This window comes from Cajanus cajan, chromosome 5 (assembly GCF_000230855.2).
Source record: "Cajanus cajan strain Asha chromosome 5, NIPB_CcT2T_4, whole genome shotgun sequence".
Taxonomy (NCBI): Eukaryota; Viridiplantae; Streptophyta; class Magnoliopsida; order Fabales; family Fabaceae; genus Cajanus; species Cajanus cajan.
The window spans coordinates 57665228-57681412 of NC_138521.1; the positions used below are offsets into that span (position 1 = coordinate 57665228).

At 32.3% G+C, this 16185-nt stretch overlaps 1 protein-coding gene across 1 annotated transcript; it reads right to left on the reverse strand.

Moving 5' to 3' along the window:
• Positions 1 to 12203: 12203 nt before the first annotated feature.
• Positions 12204 to 13489, reverse strand: LOC145958385 (small ribosomal subunit protein uS4-like). The gene is made up of 2 exons (XM_083075446.1): positions 13222 to 13489; positions 12204 to 12543 (listed from the first exon to the last, which is right to left on the reverse strand). Exons 1-2 carry the CDS (start codon positions 13386 to 13388, stop codon positions 12360 to 12362), a joined length of 351 nt encoding a protein of 116 aa, XP_082931572.1. The 5' UTR covers positions 13389 to 13489; the 3' UTR covers positions 12204 to 12359.
• Between the last annotated feature and the right edge of the window lie 2696 nt (positions 13490 to 16185).

Genomic DNA, 16185 nt, shown 5'->3' on the forward strand with positions numbered 1-16185 from the left:
CAGAAATAATTATAAAATTAGGGTTCTTCCGCTACCCAATTTCCTCATGTAACTACATATAAATAATTTCATTTTCCCCGTACCTGGATATGAAGAAGCTGAATCTAGATATGTAGAAGTTGAATCTACACTAGATCTGGTTGATCTCCCTCGCTGGGTTCCCCTCGGTCTGAAGCAGAAAGTAGAGGAAAGAAGAGAGAGAGCAGAATAAAAGAAATCAGAAATGAGAGGTGTACTTTTTGGGAGTGGCAAACAGCTCTATATATAGGCATTCTGCGCCGGAACGGCCCGTTCCAAAACCAGAACGGCCCGTTCTGGTGTGCATTAATTACACCCAACGACCATAATTTTGGGAACGCCCCGTTCCAAGCCCGTTCCCATTTAGGGTTAATGGCATATTTAATAGTCCGGAACGGCCCGTTCCATCTTGAGAACGGCCCGTTCTGGGCTATTACCTCACATACAATTTGGTAGTTTGGAACGGCCCGTTCCAATTCCGGAACAGCTCGTTCCAAGCTACTAAATCACCCCTATCACCTTTATAAAATTACCAAAATACCCTCAATTAAAATAAATAAATAAAAAGTGAAATAAAAACTGGGGTGTTCATCTAGGATATGAAATACACCGACAGGGAATGCCCCTTGTGTAAAAGCTTAGAGATGGCTTGGTTTGGAAGTTTGAGTCTCACCTTTTGTGTGCATGGGATGTATCTTGCATGACTCATCTATCTCGACCAGACCTTTGTAGTACGTCCTCTTAGTGAAAGTGTGTAGAAGGTGTGACCTGACATATACTTCTAAGTTATTCTATGTATATTGCTAGTGCCAATGTACAATTGTGATGTGTAATGTTTTATTAATTGGTGCCACATGCATAATAACATGTAATTCGTGTCTATTGCATAATGCATCTTAATGTTATGTGGTATTTAGTTGTTACATTATGAATGAGTGAAATATGTTATATGATGAATATGCTTATATTATGTAAATATGTCTTGTTTGTGTTTGATTGTCTGGCTATATCTTACGTCATGAGCTAGAGTGAGATGTTTCCTACTCCCCTTATTTTGTGTTGTTTTTCTTGTATGTTTTTGTAGGTGATCTTCAACATAATGTTGAGGATGTTGGTAACGAGGCTCAGTCCTCATAGAAGGGTTATGTCCGAATACAATGTGACATCAGGACTTAATTAGGAATTATCTTTGTCATGCTTTGCGATATATAATTGGTAGTTTTTTTGCAGTAGGTTTCTTTGAGATTTTAGTTAGTTTTGTTTTGTTAAAAATGCGACACTTTCCATATTGAACACATTGGGTTTTATTTATAAAAGATTTTTTTTATTCAATTTTATTTATTCATGTATTATAGGATTCAGGATAGAGAGTGTACAATTTGTATCTATTTTTACGAATAATTAATATTTATTTTATTAGTAAAAATCTTATTTGTATGTTTTTTTTCCCAATTTTTTCATGTCTAAATGTCATATTACTTAAGTATCAAAAATATGTATTTTTAAAATTAAAGGGACCTTTTATTTTAAAATAAAGGAATTAAAATTGCGAATTAATATAAATAGAGAGACTAAAAGTATAATTTAGCTAATAAATTTGAAAATTTATAAAAGTGCTTATAAAAGTATTTATATATATTATCCACTAACAAAATCCTTAACAACATGAATGAAACTCAAAATCTTAATTAACGTGAGTTTGTTACTTAGCAACTAAATTATATGTTGATACCTTTTCCCTTTCTATAAACTAAAACGGCTAAAGTGGGTTAAAACCTGTGAGGCTGTGAGTCAACTCGATCCATGACGGATTTGAGTCGAGTTAGACTAGAAAATTTTAGTCTGTTTCATTTATAAGGAAAATTTAGCTCAACCCACTTATAATCTGGCTCACCACAAACCAACCTGTGATGAATCGGATTGACTCACCTAATATATACTTTTTTATTTTACTTTTTATGTTCCTAAATGTTAATTTATGTGATTATATATTTATGTCATTGACTAAATTTTGTACATACTAATTGTAAATTATAATAATTAGTATCAATTTGATATAATTTGTCAATATTTTATGTAATAATTTTGATTTTATAAGTTGGTTGTAGTTAATATCTAATTTTTTTTTGACATTTTATTTGTCCCGTTTGTTAACATAATTGTAATTCTAAAATATAAGATTATAATATATTTTTTTATAAAGTTCAATAAATTTTTTTATTTTTTTTTATTTTTTAAATTTAAGTGAGTCAACCTGTGATAAGTTGGACCGGATTGATTCTTTTTAAACTCACCTAAAAATAAATCAGACCGAATTGACCCGCTTATAGTCCAACCCATAATAGATCATATTAAACAAGGTCAAATTACCCGCTTTGAGAGCTCTAGTATAAACCATCGGCTCCTGCGGCAGCCGCATATACTTTAGTGCATTCTGTGTTGGGAAAAGTTCGTGCAGCCAAAAATAAAATTTATGATCATTTAGTTATGTATAATCAGTTTTTATTTAATCTAAGCAGATAATAATGTTGGTTATTTTTAATAAAATACTAATCTGTTTATCTTCTTACGTTCTATAAATTTATTAAGAGGTATTACAAAAATTATCACAAATTCGCTGATCAAGCAAATATTAAAAACTTACGTATAGATGGATGACTAGACCATTGAGAAAAGATTATATTAGACAAAAGAAAGAAAAATAAACTCTATATTGGTTAGTGAATTGTTTACGGTGGATTTCATTTTATGGATCCTTTTTATTCGAACTAGCACGATTTCACGTTTCAATTTATGCGTGTTCGTGACATGACAGAATTGAAGACTCTCAGTGGAAAAAATAAAATCGTACAAGTAAGAAATAGAGTTTTCATTAAATGGTAACAGAATTACAATTCGTAAGGGTAACGAAACGTGTTTAGAATGACTACACTACACTAGGCTAGATTATGCTATGCTACGCTATGCTATGCTACTCCTAAAAAAGGAAAAAGAAAGGTGGTCGAGAAATCGTACCCAAAGCTATCTCGTACGCACAGTATGCCTTATGCACAGGCTGCGGAGTGCATGTGAGGTATTGTGAGAATTAGATTTTCGACCTCCTGCTACGAGCATGGCTCGTTTAATTTATAGACAAAGATTTGGGAAAAGTAACTGTTTCTGACGTGCCCCGGAAGTGCATAACCGTTCTAAACTTTCACCTCGACCTCGTGGCTTATTCCCGGGCACGTCTTTGGATAACTCTTGGAACTGCTCATTAACTTCCCCAAACCGTTCTGCAGCCTTTGACACTTATCCCATGATTTACTTCAACCGCTCTTAAATCGTGTCTCCTTTAAGTTCTTCATTCTGAGAGGTTGCGAAGTGTGTTCGTGTATGTCCGGATTCTTGGGATTTCGAGTAACCAACGAAAAATATACTACTCGAGTGTTTCCTGAATTTTCTTGTACTTTGAGAGGTTGCGAGGCTGTGAGCCTTTCTCTTGAGCAGCGTCCTTCCTAGTTCAATAATTTCGAGAGTTTCTCGAAAAGTGTCTTCGTGTCCTTCCTGGTACAATGATTTCGAGAGTTTCTCGAAAAGTGTCTCCGTGTCCTTCCTGGTACAATGATTTCGAGAGTTTCTCGAAAAGTGTCTTCGTGTCCTTCCTGGTACAATGATTTCGAGAGTTTCACGAAAAGTATCTTCGTGTCCTTCTTCAGATACTTCTTTGCCATTTTCCGATCACCTAGGATTTAAAGCACCTCTGTATTTCGAGTGCCTCCGAATTCATTTTCCGGTACCAACATGAATAAACATATTTCACCTTTGTATTAATACTTAAACTTTTTTACGGTTATTGTTCTTTTTTTACTTAAAGGAGTTTTACAGTTATTATTGATTGCTAAATCATATTTCATCGGTTTATACTCCTTCATCTCAATTTTTTTTTAGTTATTTAAGGCAATATATATGAATTAAAAAATATTTATTATATCTAAATTTAGAATAAAAATCTTATTTAATATTTCATTATTTCAATTTTATTATTTCGTTCAAAGTTACTGGTCATTAAAGTAATAAATAAGTGTATATAGTTAAAAAAAATATTTAAAACTAAAAAATGTCAATTGTTTTTGAAATGAAAAAAAAAAAAAAAAGCTTAACAAGCTAAAAGTTTGAGATGGAGGGAGTATGATATATCATGAGTAATTTATATATTCACAGAGAAAATAATATAAAAGTTTTGTAACGAGCCTTACATCAACAAGTTTGCATGGTCAACCCTGGGGCGTAAGCAAATAGAATTGAGATCGATCTATGGATCCGAACAACCCAACACAATTCAATTATATTTTAATTGATTGAGTTGTGATATACAATTTTATGTTGAGCCAGTTAAAATCAAGTTGGGTAACGGTTCATGATGTTTTAATTCGATCAATTCCATCTAATTTGACCTAATTAATAATATATTCTAATAATAACAAAAATAATTTTTTTTGGATATACATATCTTTAAACTATTTTTTTTTTCTGTAATCACCTCTAATCCACTATTTCTCTAATTATTATTTTTTTTTAATTTTAAGTCTCTCTCTCTCTCTTTTTACTTCACTGAATTTCATTATCCAAATTTTACTCACTTTTTAATAATTATCCACTTTTCTATATCTCTATACTAATAATAAAAGGGATTCACTCTTTCTCTCTCATTACTTATTTATTTAAATTCTCTCTTTCTTTACTTTTTTATATTTCATTCTCCAAATCCCTCTAACTTCTTGAGTAATCCACTCTATTATTTTTACTTTTTATTATTTTTTTATTTTTAGAAACATAAAGAAATACGGATCACCTCTTTTACATTAATAATAATAATAACGGCAATTTATATTATTAATAAATATGATATACATTTTTAGTATATATATTTCGTTGATCATCATACTCTTTAACTTCCAAAACATGTTTTCTCTTTCATAATTTTTATTTAATTTTTACTTTTTCTATACTCTTTCATAAATTTATTTTTAAGTTTCTTACATCCACTAAATAACTATTCAAAACCGTTTTCATTCTTTAATTATTAATCATTCACATATTTAATTTCAATAATTTTATTTATATTTTTTTAAATAAAATACATAAAAACACAAAATGACTTTTGTAATAATAATAATTGTTATTATTATTATTATTTAATAAAATCTAATGAATCTTTCAAACAAGAGACACTTCGGTTAGTTTTATATTCACTAACTTACCTTAAGCATGCGATGTCCACAACAATTTTAATTTGTTTTTATTATGCAATTCAAACAAATGGTAGGTTTGTTTTGGACTTCATTGTATTTTTTTTTAGTGTTTGTTTGAGTCTTTTGGCACATGTATTATTTTATTTATAATTGTAATAATGTGAGTTTTAGATTTTTTTTTAATTTACTTATATGTTTAGTTGTAAGTTGTTGTTAGTGTTGTTATTTGAGAATTTTGGAGTCAAGAGACTTTGAAAGTGAAGTCATCTCTATATTAGTAGAAACATAGTTAAGTTGGTTCGGCCTAAAGAAAGGTATATAAGGTTTTTCTTATGACGTGAACTTCATAAATTCATGTTTTAAGAAATTATAGAGAGAAGTTTTCTAAATCCAAAATTTTCTTCTCCTCCTTTTAAACTAAAAATATTTCCTTTATTCCTTCTTGTAGCCGATTCACTTGGAAAGTTGGAGAATTTGAGTTTTTGGAGTTGGAAATCTCAAGTTAAAGGTCATACGAAGTTTGTTTCTTCTTTTATCCTCTTCTCGATTTGGATTGGCAAGAGGTAAAGGAAGCTTTGTGTTTTTTAACAATTGTTGATGCATGATGTTTATTGTTGCCTTGAAACAATTAATTGTAGCTAATATTGATTGGATTCATGAGGATGAAAATTTGGTTGTAGTTGAGTTCATTGAAGGTGTTTTGAGTAGAATATGTTGATTCTTGGATTTTGATAGATGCATGTTGTTTATGAGGATGAAATTGTGTTTTTCGTGTTGTGTAGATGTTGTATGTTGTAATGCATGTTGGATTTTGGATAGATTTCAGGTAGATTGGGCAGATCGAGTTTCTACATAGTTGCAAAAACTGGTATTGTGTTAGGTGTGCCTTCATGACTCCAAGCATGGTTTGAAGTAAGGGATTCTCATTCTCTTGATGTTGGGCACAAGATTGGTGGCACCAAGCATGAGGAGAAAGAATCATCTCTGACTTGGCCACGTTGGGAATGAGTTTGAATGGCATCGAGTGTAAAGAGAGAGAATCTTCTCTACCTAGATTGATGTCAGGGGCCAATGGTGTAACGTCAAGCGTGAATTAGATAGAGGCTTTTTGCCTGATTGGGATCAAGCATAGGGTTTTGTCACGCTAAGTGAGAGGGAGTGCTAGGTTTTCTATCTTAGCCACGTTGGGCGTGGTTAGTTTAGCGTCGAGCGTGAGCGAGATAGGAAGCCTTCTACCTCAATGGCGTTGAGTGCCCATGGGATAGTGTTAGGTGCAAGTTGCATGGTTTTAATGTGATGTTTAAGTTGGTTCATGAATGAAATATGATGATTAATTTGTATGATGAAGATGATATGATGATAGCTCATTATGTTTTGAGTTGATAGGCTATTTAATGATGTTTATGCTACTAAGTTGCAAGCTGATAGATGATTAAGTTGTGAAGTTATATGATGTTATAGTTGATTAAGTTGTTAAGTTGTTAGACATATGGTATAGATACATGTCTTTGCTAAAATACATGAAAACTAGATAAGAGTAAAGATGTTTTAGAGATTAAAATATCACATTATGCAAATATAAGTTATGGTGTTCTACGAGTCCAATTGAGAACCCTTTAGTGATGGAAAACCCTTTGGAGAAACTAGATTGATGTAGTTCCTCCTCCAAGCTCCTTGCACGGATCGTTTCCTTCTTGGTCTCCTCCTATCTTTTTCGAGGCTCCCAAAGGTGTTAGAATCCTTCTTCAAACACACATGGAAGGGTAAGAGCTCCCCTTGATTGATGCCACACTTAAGGAGTGATAAGTCACTCCAAATCTCACCACACTTACGAGAGGATAAGAGAAATGGAACAAGTTTCAAGGAAAGAAACAAGCTTTGAGAGAGAGAATTAGGAAAATTGCATCTAATTCATTAAATTCCAAAGTAACTTCAGCCAATTCAAGAAAATCCTATATATAGGAGTTTGGTTGACTTATGGTGCAAGCTAGACTAACCATGGTCAAGTGTAACCATGGTTAGCTATCTTGTACTTAAGCTAACCAACCTTAGCTAACTTTCTACAAGTCTAGTTAGTTGTCTAGAAGCTTATGGAGCAAGCTAAGCTAATACTAGTTTAGAAATAACCTAGGTTAGCTTAAGTTAACACCAACTATCTAACATAATTATTACAACTACTAGACTAATTATTACTTTGACTAGTTTGTTGAGATGTCACTATCGAGGTCATGTGACTTATTTAACAAGCTTGGATGGCTTCTTCATTAAGCTTAGACATCCAAACCACTTGCTTAGGCAAGTGGACGTCCAACCTTAATGAGCTAGAAAAATGTTTGGGTCATCCAAACCCAAATAAGTTTATGGCCTAAGTTAGTTACACCTCCCCTAAATTACTAATTTCACCCTTAAAGAAAAATACAAAGACAAAAATTTCTATACTACTTGACCCAAAATACATGGTCAAAAATGTCCTATACAATCACTACTAAGAAGAGAAAAAAGAAAATGTAAAACAATCAATAGGAGTCCTTAAAGTTGTTATGATGATATTGTTGTGGTGTTATAAGTTGTTGAGATGTTGACATGATGATGTGGTTTATAAGTTGAAGTTGATATGTTGAGTTGGATTAAATGTTGATTAAGTTGTTTATGTTGTATTGTTGTAAAATGATGTTGTGAATGTATGTTGATTTCATTTCACAAGCTTACCCTTTCTTTTCCTTGTGGTTGAAATTGCAATGATCATACTTTTTATGGAGAAAGATAGGATTGATAGGGTTAATAGGTTTGCTTGGATGGTTGGTGGTGAGTCTTGTCGATGATGGATCTTTTGTTTGATGCTACTCTAATGTAGCATGATCGATATATAGATATTTGACTGGCAACTAGGAGTTATTTTGCGTACAGTTATGTAGTCATTGTAGATTATATATATGCATACAGGGTATATATGTAACCCTGTAAAAGGATTTGTTGATTTCAGTTGTTTTATTTTCTATCCTATACATATAGATTGTATGAATGGTCAGATAATTGTTGCTTGAAAACCCTAAATTAGTATATTTCAATTGGTATGTTCCGCTACATAGTAGTTGAACTATATTAAGTTTAAGAACTTGTCAGATTAATATAATATATTTTAGTTTTATTTGAGAAATGTATTATAACTTGAAACTAGTCATGTATTACATTTTCTAATTTTTCTTTTTTTAAAAAAAATTGGAATATATTTACATTTTCTAAACCCTAAACCCTAAACCCTAAACCCTAAACCCTAAACTTACTTAATCCAATCCAACCTAATTATTGGGTTAGATAGCTTAATAAAATATAAATTTGATCCAAACCAATCTAATTATGTTTAATTGAGTTAGGTTCTAACTTTGGTTAAACCCAACCTATTTATAATTCTAATTAATAAAATCAAATGAGATAAGAAGAGAAATAAAAAAAGAGTTGTTATTAAGCATGAAATTGATTATTTAATAATGTAGTTAAAATATGATTAAACAATTAATTGGTGACTCTTATTTATATTGAAGTAATTTAATTATTTTAACTATTAAAATCAGTCTAATTATGAGAGTTAAAATAAAATGGACAAAGTTCTACATTCAAACTTTATTATTTTAATTTCTAGACGAAAGGGAAATAATTTAACTGTTTAAGCTGTTAGCCAAATGAATGAAGTTATAATACAAAGTATATTTTTTGATTTTTTATTTATAAAAATAATAGCAAATAGCAATGGCCAGTTAATTCGACTAAATTTTAATCGGTTTAAATATGCCTTTCAATTATAATTAGACAGTACTATAATCAATGAAGTATCGTTAAGTTATTACAATCCAATCATCCCATATGATTCAATCGAGGCAAGACAACACCGATACTCAAGCAATAGCAAGAGGTCTATTAAAAGTTCGCATTAAATGAGATATTGTACTCATTTAATCATACTTACAATTATGTGTTTGACGTAAACATCATATAGTTAGTGTGAATAAATGTGATACATATGATTTTATTTTTTACATGATACATATGAGCTACAGCTCACTATTATTTAATTATAAGGAAGTTATTATGTATTTTCCATCGAAAGTAATATGTAAATTGAAAACCCATTGACCAATATACTATATTAATAATTAAGTCACTTTCGAAAGATTTGAAACGAATTGAATAATGCGAAGTGCGAACCCATGGAAAAGAGCTACTATTTTTTTTTTCTTCAATTTTTTTATCACGTGTATTTTCAGTTCATTAGGTTAAAAATTAATCCAACTTTGACATTCGACAGAAGAGTTTTCACACATAATGAAATTCAATACGAAATTGTCTGCTAAGTAGATTGAACTTCAACAAGTGAACTTCAAATTTAACTAAATCTTAACATTTTGGCATAATATATGACTTTAAATTTACATTTCTTGTAACCGTAACGCTTAGCTTCTTATTGAAGTTCCTAAGTTTTATTTTCCTTCTCTTCTTAGGCGCACAAGGTCTTTAGTGAGGGAGTTTGTTATTAGAAGCTTAGTGGGAGAGAGTTTAAAACCTTGGAAGATCGCAATTGTGGTGTGGTGCGAAGCTATTGGAGGTCAGAAGTTCGAAGCCTCCTTTTTTCTTCTTCCTCTCTCTCATCCTCACTTTGAAAGCTCATAATCAAGGTAAGAGGAGTTAGAACCTTATTTTTAGTAGAATTTGGTATTGCATGTACCTTGATTCTAGTTGAGTGCTTACTGATTTGCTTAATTTGATGAAGGTATTAGATTTGGTAGAACTTGGTATTTTTGGTGAAAGAGAAAATAGTTGATGATCTAATTGTTGTGTTGCGGTTCCGGTTGCATGTTTGATTTTCTTCAAAATCTAAGTCAAATGTTGCTAATAGGTGAGAAATACTAAATTGAAAGGATGAACTACTAGTTGGATGAGAGGATTTTGGAGATTTGTTAGGATTCATAGTTGTTGGGTTTGTTATTCATGAAATGTAGAACTTTCTAAGTTTGTGATGCTCACGCTTAGCGTGGAGATTGGAGAGTACCTCTAGAAGGTTGAGGCTAAGCGTGAGTTTTCACACTTAGCATGACTGAGACTAAGCATGAGTTTTCACAGTTAGCATGGCTAAGGCTAAGCGTGTGTTTCATTCTTAACGTGAGAATTGGGTAATGCCTTTGGAGGGCTAATGTTGAGCATGAGATTTCATGCTTAGTGTGGAAACTTGAAAATTTTCTTATATGACTCTTTGGAAGCCTAATGCTTACACTACAACAAATGTGCTAAATAATGGAGGTTGTTTTTGCGTTTAGTGGAGGTTTTTACCCTCCGCAAAATAAATTGCAGAGGTTTTCAAAAACCTCCGCAGTTACATTCGCCACAAGCAATTAGCAGGGATTTTTAAAAACCTCTGGTATCGATAGTATTTTGCGGAGGTTTTTTTGTGGAGGTTTTAAACCTACACTAACTGTGGAGGTTTTCTAAAGGAGGTTTTAAACCTACGCTAGCTATGGAGGTTTTTTAAAGGAGGTTTTAAACCTACACTAACTATGGAGGTTTTTTAAAGGAGGCTTTAAACCTAAACTAACTATGAAGGTTTATTGAAAGATGTTTTAAAACTATACTAACTATGGAGGTTTTTTTTAAAGCATTCTAACAATAGAGATTTTACAGTCGAGTTTCTAATTCTCCCTATTTTCTTGTATATGACAATTTTTTATACTTATTTTAATTTCATAATTTACATGTATTACAATTTCCCATTTTCTTATGATATCTATAAAAAATGTAATAAAAGAATACTCATAATGTGGACGTAGAAATTATATTTCCAATAACAAAAATAACAGTGTATAGTTCAAAAATTTACAATTCAAATTTCTATTGTAAATCAAAGTATGACATAAAATCCATAACAAAGTAATATTAGTCTTGTACTAATTAAAATTTAAATCCAAAATACATTATAAGAAAACTAAGGGTTGCTAGCACCAGAAGATCCTCTTGCATCCAAAGGTGTATTAGAAACACTTGAAGCATCATTTAGCTGAAATAAGAAAAGAAAAAATAGTTAGTTATATATACTATATACAAGGGTGTATCACACATACTATATCATAATGACAATCAATAAATAAAAAAATCAATTCCAAACAATTATTTTAAAGAACAATAAAATTAAACATGACATACTATGTAAATTAAAACAAGATTAAAATAATTAATAAATAAAATAATAACAACATTTATAAGTCAAATTATTACCTTTAAAGAAGTGCAACAGTAAACAATAATATTTAGACAAGTGTGAACTTCTTACTAAACTATAAAAATGTAATGCAGGTTGTAAACACATAAAAATAAAGATTACAATATTTAATCAAAACAAGAGAGACATCAAGATAAACTATATAAATACTAGATACTAGATATCGAAGATTATATATGATTTCTTTTAATTAAAACCTTGTAACTTTGGATGAGGTGACACTAATTTAAAAATTGAAAACAAAGAACCATATATAACTCACTCAACCAATTTAAAATGATTCTACATTACGATGGAATCGATTAATAAAATAAGCATTTAATGGAATAAGTAACCAACCACTTCTATATGCTATCTTTGGGTTTCACAATAATGTTTAAGCCCCAACATGCTTTTACATGTCAGTGTGGTAGTGTGGCTTAGAAGTTATCCGACTCACATTGCCCATGCTATAACCTAATAATGTTATTTAATTACTATGAACGAGACTCAAGCTTTTCCCTGTATATCTTCAGGGACGTAAAACTAGAGTAACACAGACATGTTTGATTCAATCACCAAAGAAATTATGATGTTTTAAACCAGGTGAAAATACTCAGGGGACACTACAAGTTCATAAGTAGATGCCAGTAAACCAATCAATCACCACCAAAGTTATTAAGGGAAAATCTTGATACTTTAAAATATTTAAGTTCAAAAAACATAATATATCACGCAAATTATATTCTCAAACAAGGAACCAAGAACGGAAAAAGTATAACAATCAATAAGCATAAACTAGGGAAGCAAGGTAAAAGGTGGCACAAGGTCTAATACCACTAGAGAAAGACAAAATTAACAGTCTAATCCTCATCTTCCTCATCCCCATCACCACCGGCAGCCTTCTTAGCAGCAGCCCTTTGGTTCTTTCTCTTCACTCTTCCGGGGCGTCCACCACCAAGAGGACTAGTAAGCGAGAAGTCAATGTGCTTCTGAGAGTCAACCCTCACCATGAAAGATGGAATGTTCACCACTTGCCTACCAACCCTGCCAATCCCAAAACAAAAATAAAAAATTGCCATCACCAAAACAATAGATAGCATACATCGACAGCTTCATCTTCAAGCGAATAAAACCAGAAAATCAAAAGAATGATAAACCCCCATTCAGTTCATGCAAAACAAGGTCCTTTTATAAACCCTACATGATTAAAATCAAAATTACGCAAAAACATTATGAGTCTAAAATCTAAATGGATACAAGCTCAGAAAAACTTGAGTACTTCCCCCTACAGAAAATAAAAAGCCTTTTCCAGCACACAAAATCTTTTAAACTTATATCCAATCATACTCAATCTCATTTGCAGCTAATTTGTTTGATCTTATTTTATATTACCCAAACAGCTTATATAAACAACATACAACTTGCATAAGAATAATTGAACCCTATTCCTCCTGATGTGGTTTACCACAAGAATCATAATTATGTGGTTTACCCAAACACACAAAATCACACAAATGGGGCTTCATCACAAAATGCAGGCAATCCAACAAAGTGAAAAGGCAAATCAAAAAATGAAATTTCCCTAAACATATCCAATTAGTCCACAATACTACTATAAACTAACAAACACAGCGCCCAAAAAATAAAAAAAATTCACCAAAACAAAACACAATTAACTCGCAACTAACACAACCATCAATGAGATTGCGAAAACGGAGGAACTTGATATGCCTCTGCCTGATGAGAACCCTAGCGTGGTGAATGGACTTGGCCATGCCGGACTTGAAAACAAGGGTTTGGAGGCGGCGCTCGAGGAAGTTCTCGACAGTGAGAGCGAGAACGTAATCGAGCTTGTTCTGGGTCTCGTCGAGGAGACCGTAGCGGAACATCCTGCGAAGTAGAGCCTCGCCCTCGAAGATCCTGCGAGGGTTCTTCTCGTCGAGTGTCAGAAGGTTCCTGGCGTTGTTGCGGATGCGGCTGAGGGCGTACTGTACCCTCCACAGCTCTCGCTTGCACCGGAGCCCGTACTCTCCGACAAGCTTCAGCTCCGCATCAAGACGCTCCTTCTCGCACGGACGCCGAGGCTTCTTGAATGTTTTCCCATCTGTCAAACGAAACAAAAAAAAAGTAAGAAATCAACGGCCCAAGGCACCCGCGCGCACGCCCCTATCATAGGCCTTGCCCTCCCCAACCGTTCCTCCGTAGACCTCGCGGCCCATCCAGTCGGTGTCGAGACACGTTTCAGTCACGTAACGGGCATTCTCGTTCGTCCTCCCTCACCCTCACCGGAATCTCAAGCGTCAAAAGGAATCAAAATGATGCAAACGGGATTTAGGGTTCACTTTGGAGGCTCAGGAATCATCACAGGATTTAGGAAACATTAAGGAGCCATGTAATGATAAAGAGGGTTTAAGAATTTCTTTTTCTGATTCTTTTAAGAGGGAAATGAAAAGATTGATAAAGAGGATTTAGGGATTTCTTTTTCTGATTCTTTTAAGACGGAAATGAAAAGATTTTTTTATCTTTTGAGAGGGAAGTACTTGTAGAGTCACATACTAATTTCTTTTTGTTTTAACTTTTAGAGAAAAAACATTTAAGTGGAAAAATATTTTTTAATTAGAGGAGATTATAAACCTCTATAAATTAAAATAATATTTTAATTAAAGGGAGTTATAAACCTCTGCAAATTAAACAAAAAAACAGCAGATTTTAATAATTTAAGGAAGGTTTTAAAACCTCCGCAAAATAACCTCCACTATTTATCATTTTTTTTGTAGTGTTAGCGAGGAAACTTAGTCAGATATTTTCCTTTCTATTTGAGTTGGTTGCTTACTTAATGAACGAATTGTTGATAAGATTTTTGTAAACAATTGTATCCAATCTTTGTGGTATAGGAAAAAGGGGTTGTCGATCCTTAAAGACTTAAAAGTTATTTGTAATCAAGAAGTAAAAAATATCATATTAAAGAGCTATTTGGATTAAATTTCACCTATCTCACTCATATATGTTCTTATGATCATTCATATATGATTCTTATTATCCAATGTCATTGAGTTCATAAAATCATTCTAAACCAATTCCTTGCATTAAGAATAGAACCATAATCACTAACACTAAATAATACGTCATATATAAATGAATCAAAAGGGATACATATGAGTTTAGGGTTTACATTTAATCCCAACAAAATAAAAGGATCAGCCCCTCATGATGATAAGAACCAATTCAAGATACAAGGAAAATGGAAAAGAGAAGAAAAGAAATCCATAAGAACCCTTATTCCTAGCTGGTTCCAAGATCCTTCATGCTTTGTTATTCTTTTTGCCTCGTTCCTCTTTGTCTCCCATTTCTCTCTATGTTTCTCCTTTTATATGTCATCCAAAATAAAATAAAGTATGGAGATGATAGATTAAACCACTCAACACTTTCCAAATGGCTAAGCGATTTGAGCATTCTTCTTAGTGAAGAAACATCAATGGTTGAACCCCAAAGATTCGTTGAGCCCTTTGAGGTCAGATCTTTCATGTTCTATGGACCCAAACCACTCAACGTTTTCCAAACGGTTTGAACGATTTTGGGTTTTCCAAAATCCTTACTCTTTGCCTTCAAATCGCTCAGCACTTTGCCAACGGCTAAGTGATTTTGGATTTGAGTTGGAATTATGCTTGCTTTTTCACCTGCAAGACCAAAATCCCAAAATCAATATACAAAATGCCATCAACTCTCAACAAAATATATAATTTCATATCCTTTTGATTCCAGTTACAAACATAGGGAGATTACTTATCAATTTCATATAAAAGCTAGATAAGTGTCAAAAATGATCAACTAATTAAGTAAATTAGACACTTACCAATTGTATTATGAACACTTGTTGTTGGAGTTGTTTTATGGCTAAATGATGATGAATATGTTATATGTAGAATGATGATAATAAGAATTGGTATGCTATATTATAGTTGAAATGGTGATGAGCATTAATATGTTTTGTATGATTGATATGCTATATGGTTAGAGTGTAAAATAAACATTGGTATACTATTTTTGAATGAATAGTTGAGCTAGCATTGATTTGTTATTCATGGTTGAGGTGTTAAGCTTTGGTATACTATTTTTGAATGAATAGTTAAGCATTGATATGTTATTCTTGGTTGAGGTGTTGAGCATTGATATGTTATACACGATTATGTGATCTAATCTATATATGCATTGAGCTGGGTAATGTGTATAGAAAATGTATATTGAATTGTTGATGTTAAGAATGTTGCTTGCATTAAAGTATGTTGATTGACTTAAGACTAAAGGAGATGGTGTTGTTTAGAAAGTTAAAGATCTCATATAGGTACTTTTATTTTAGCACTATAGGAGGCCAATTGTTGAAAACCCTCCTTGAGTAGGTGTGAAACTCTTGGAGTGGATTTTGTTAAATTTTTTATAGGTCTTCAGTTAGTATGAAGTAAAGTATGAAATAAAGGACTATAACTCTTAATAAATTATTGAAAAGATTGTGTCGTTCCTTGTAGATAGTTAGTAGGTTAACTCTACATGTGACTTGGTAATACATGTCAAGGCTATCATATGCCTATACCCAACTACATTATTCCTAACAGTGGAACCAGACTTTCCAAGTGTAAGTGACGACTCCCAAGAAATTAGAAGTTAGGGATTGGCATCCCATTTTAGTTG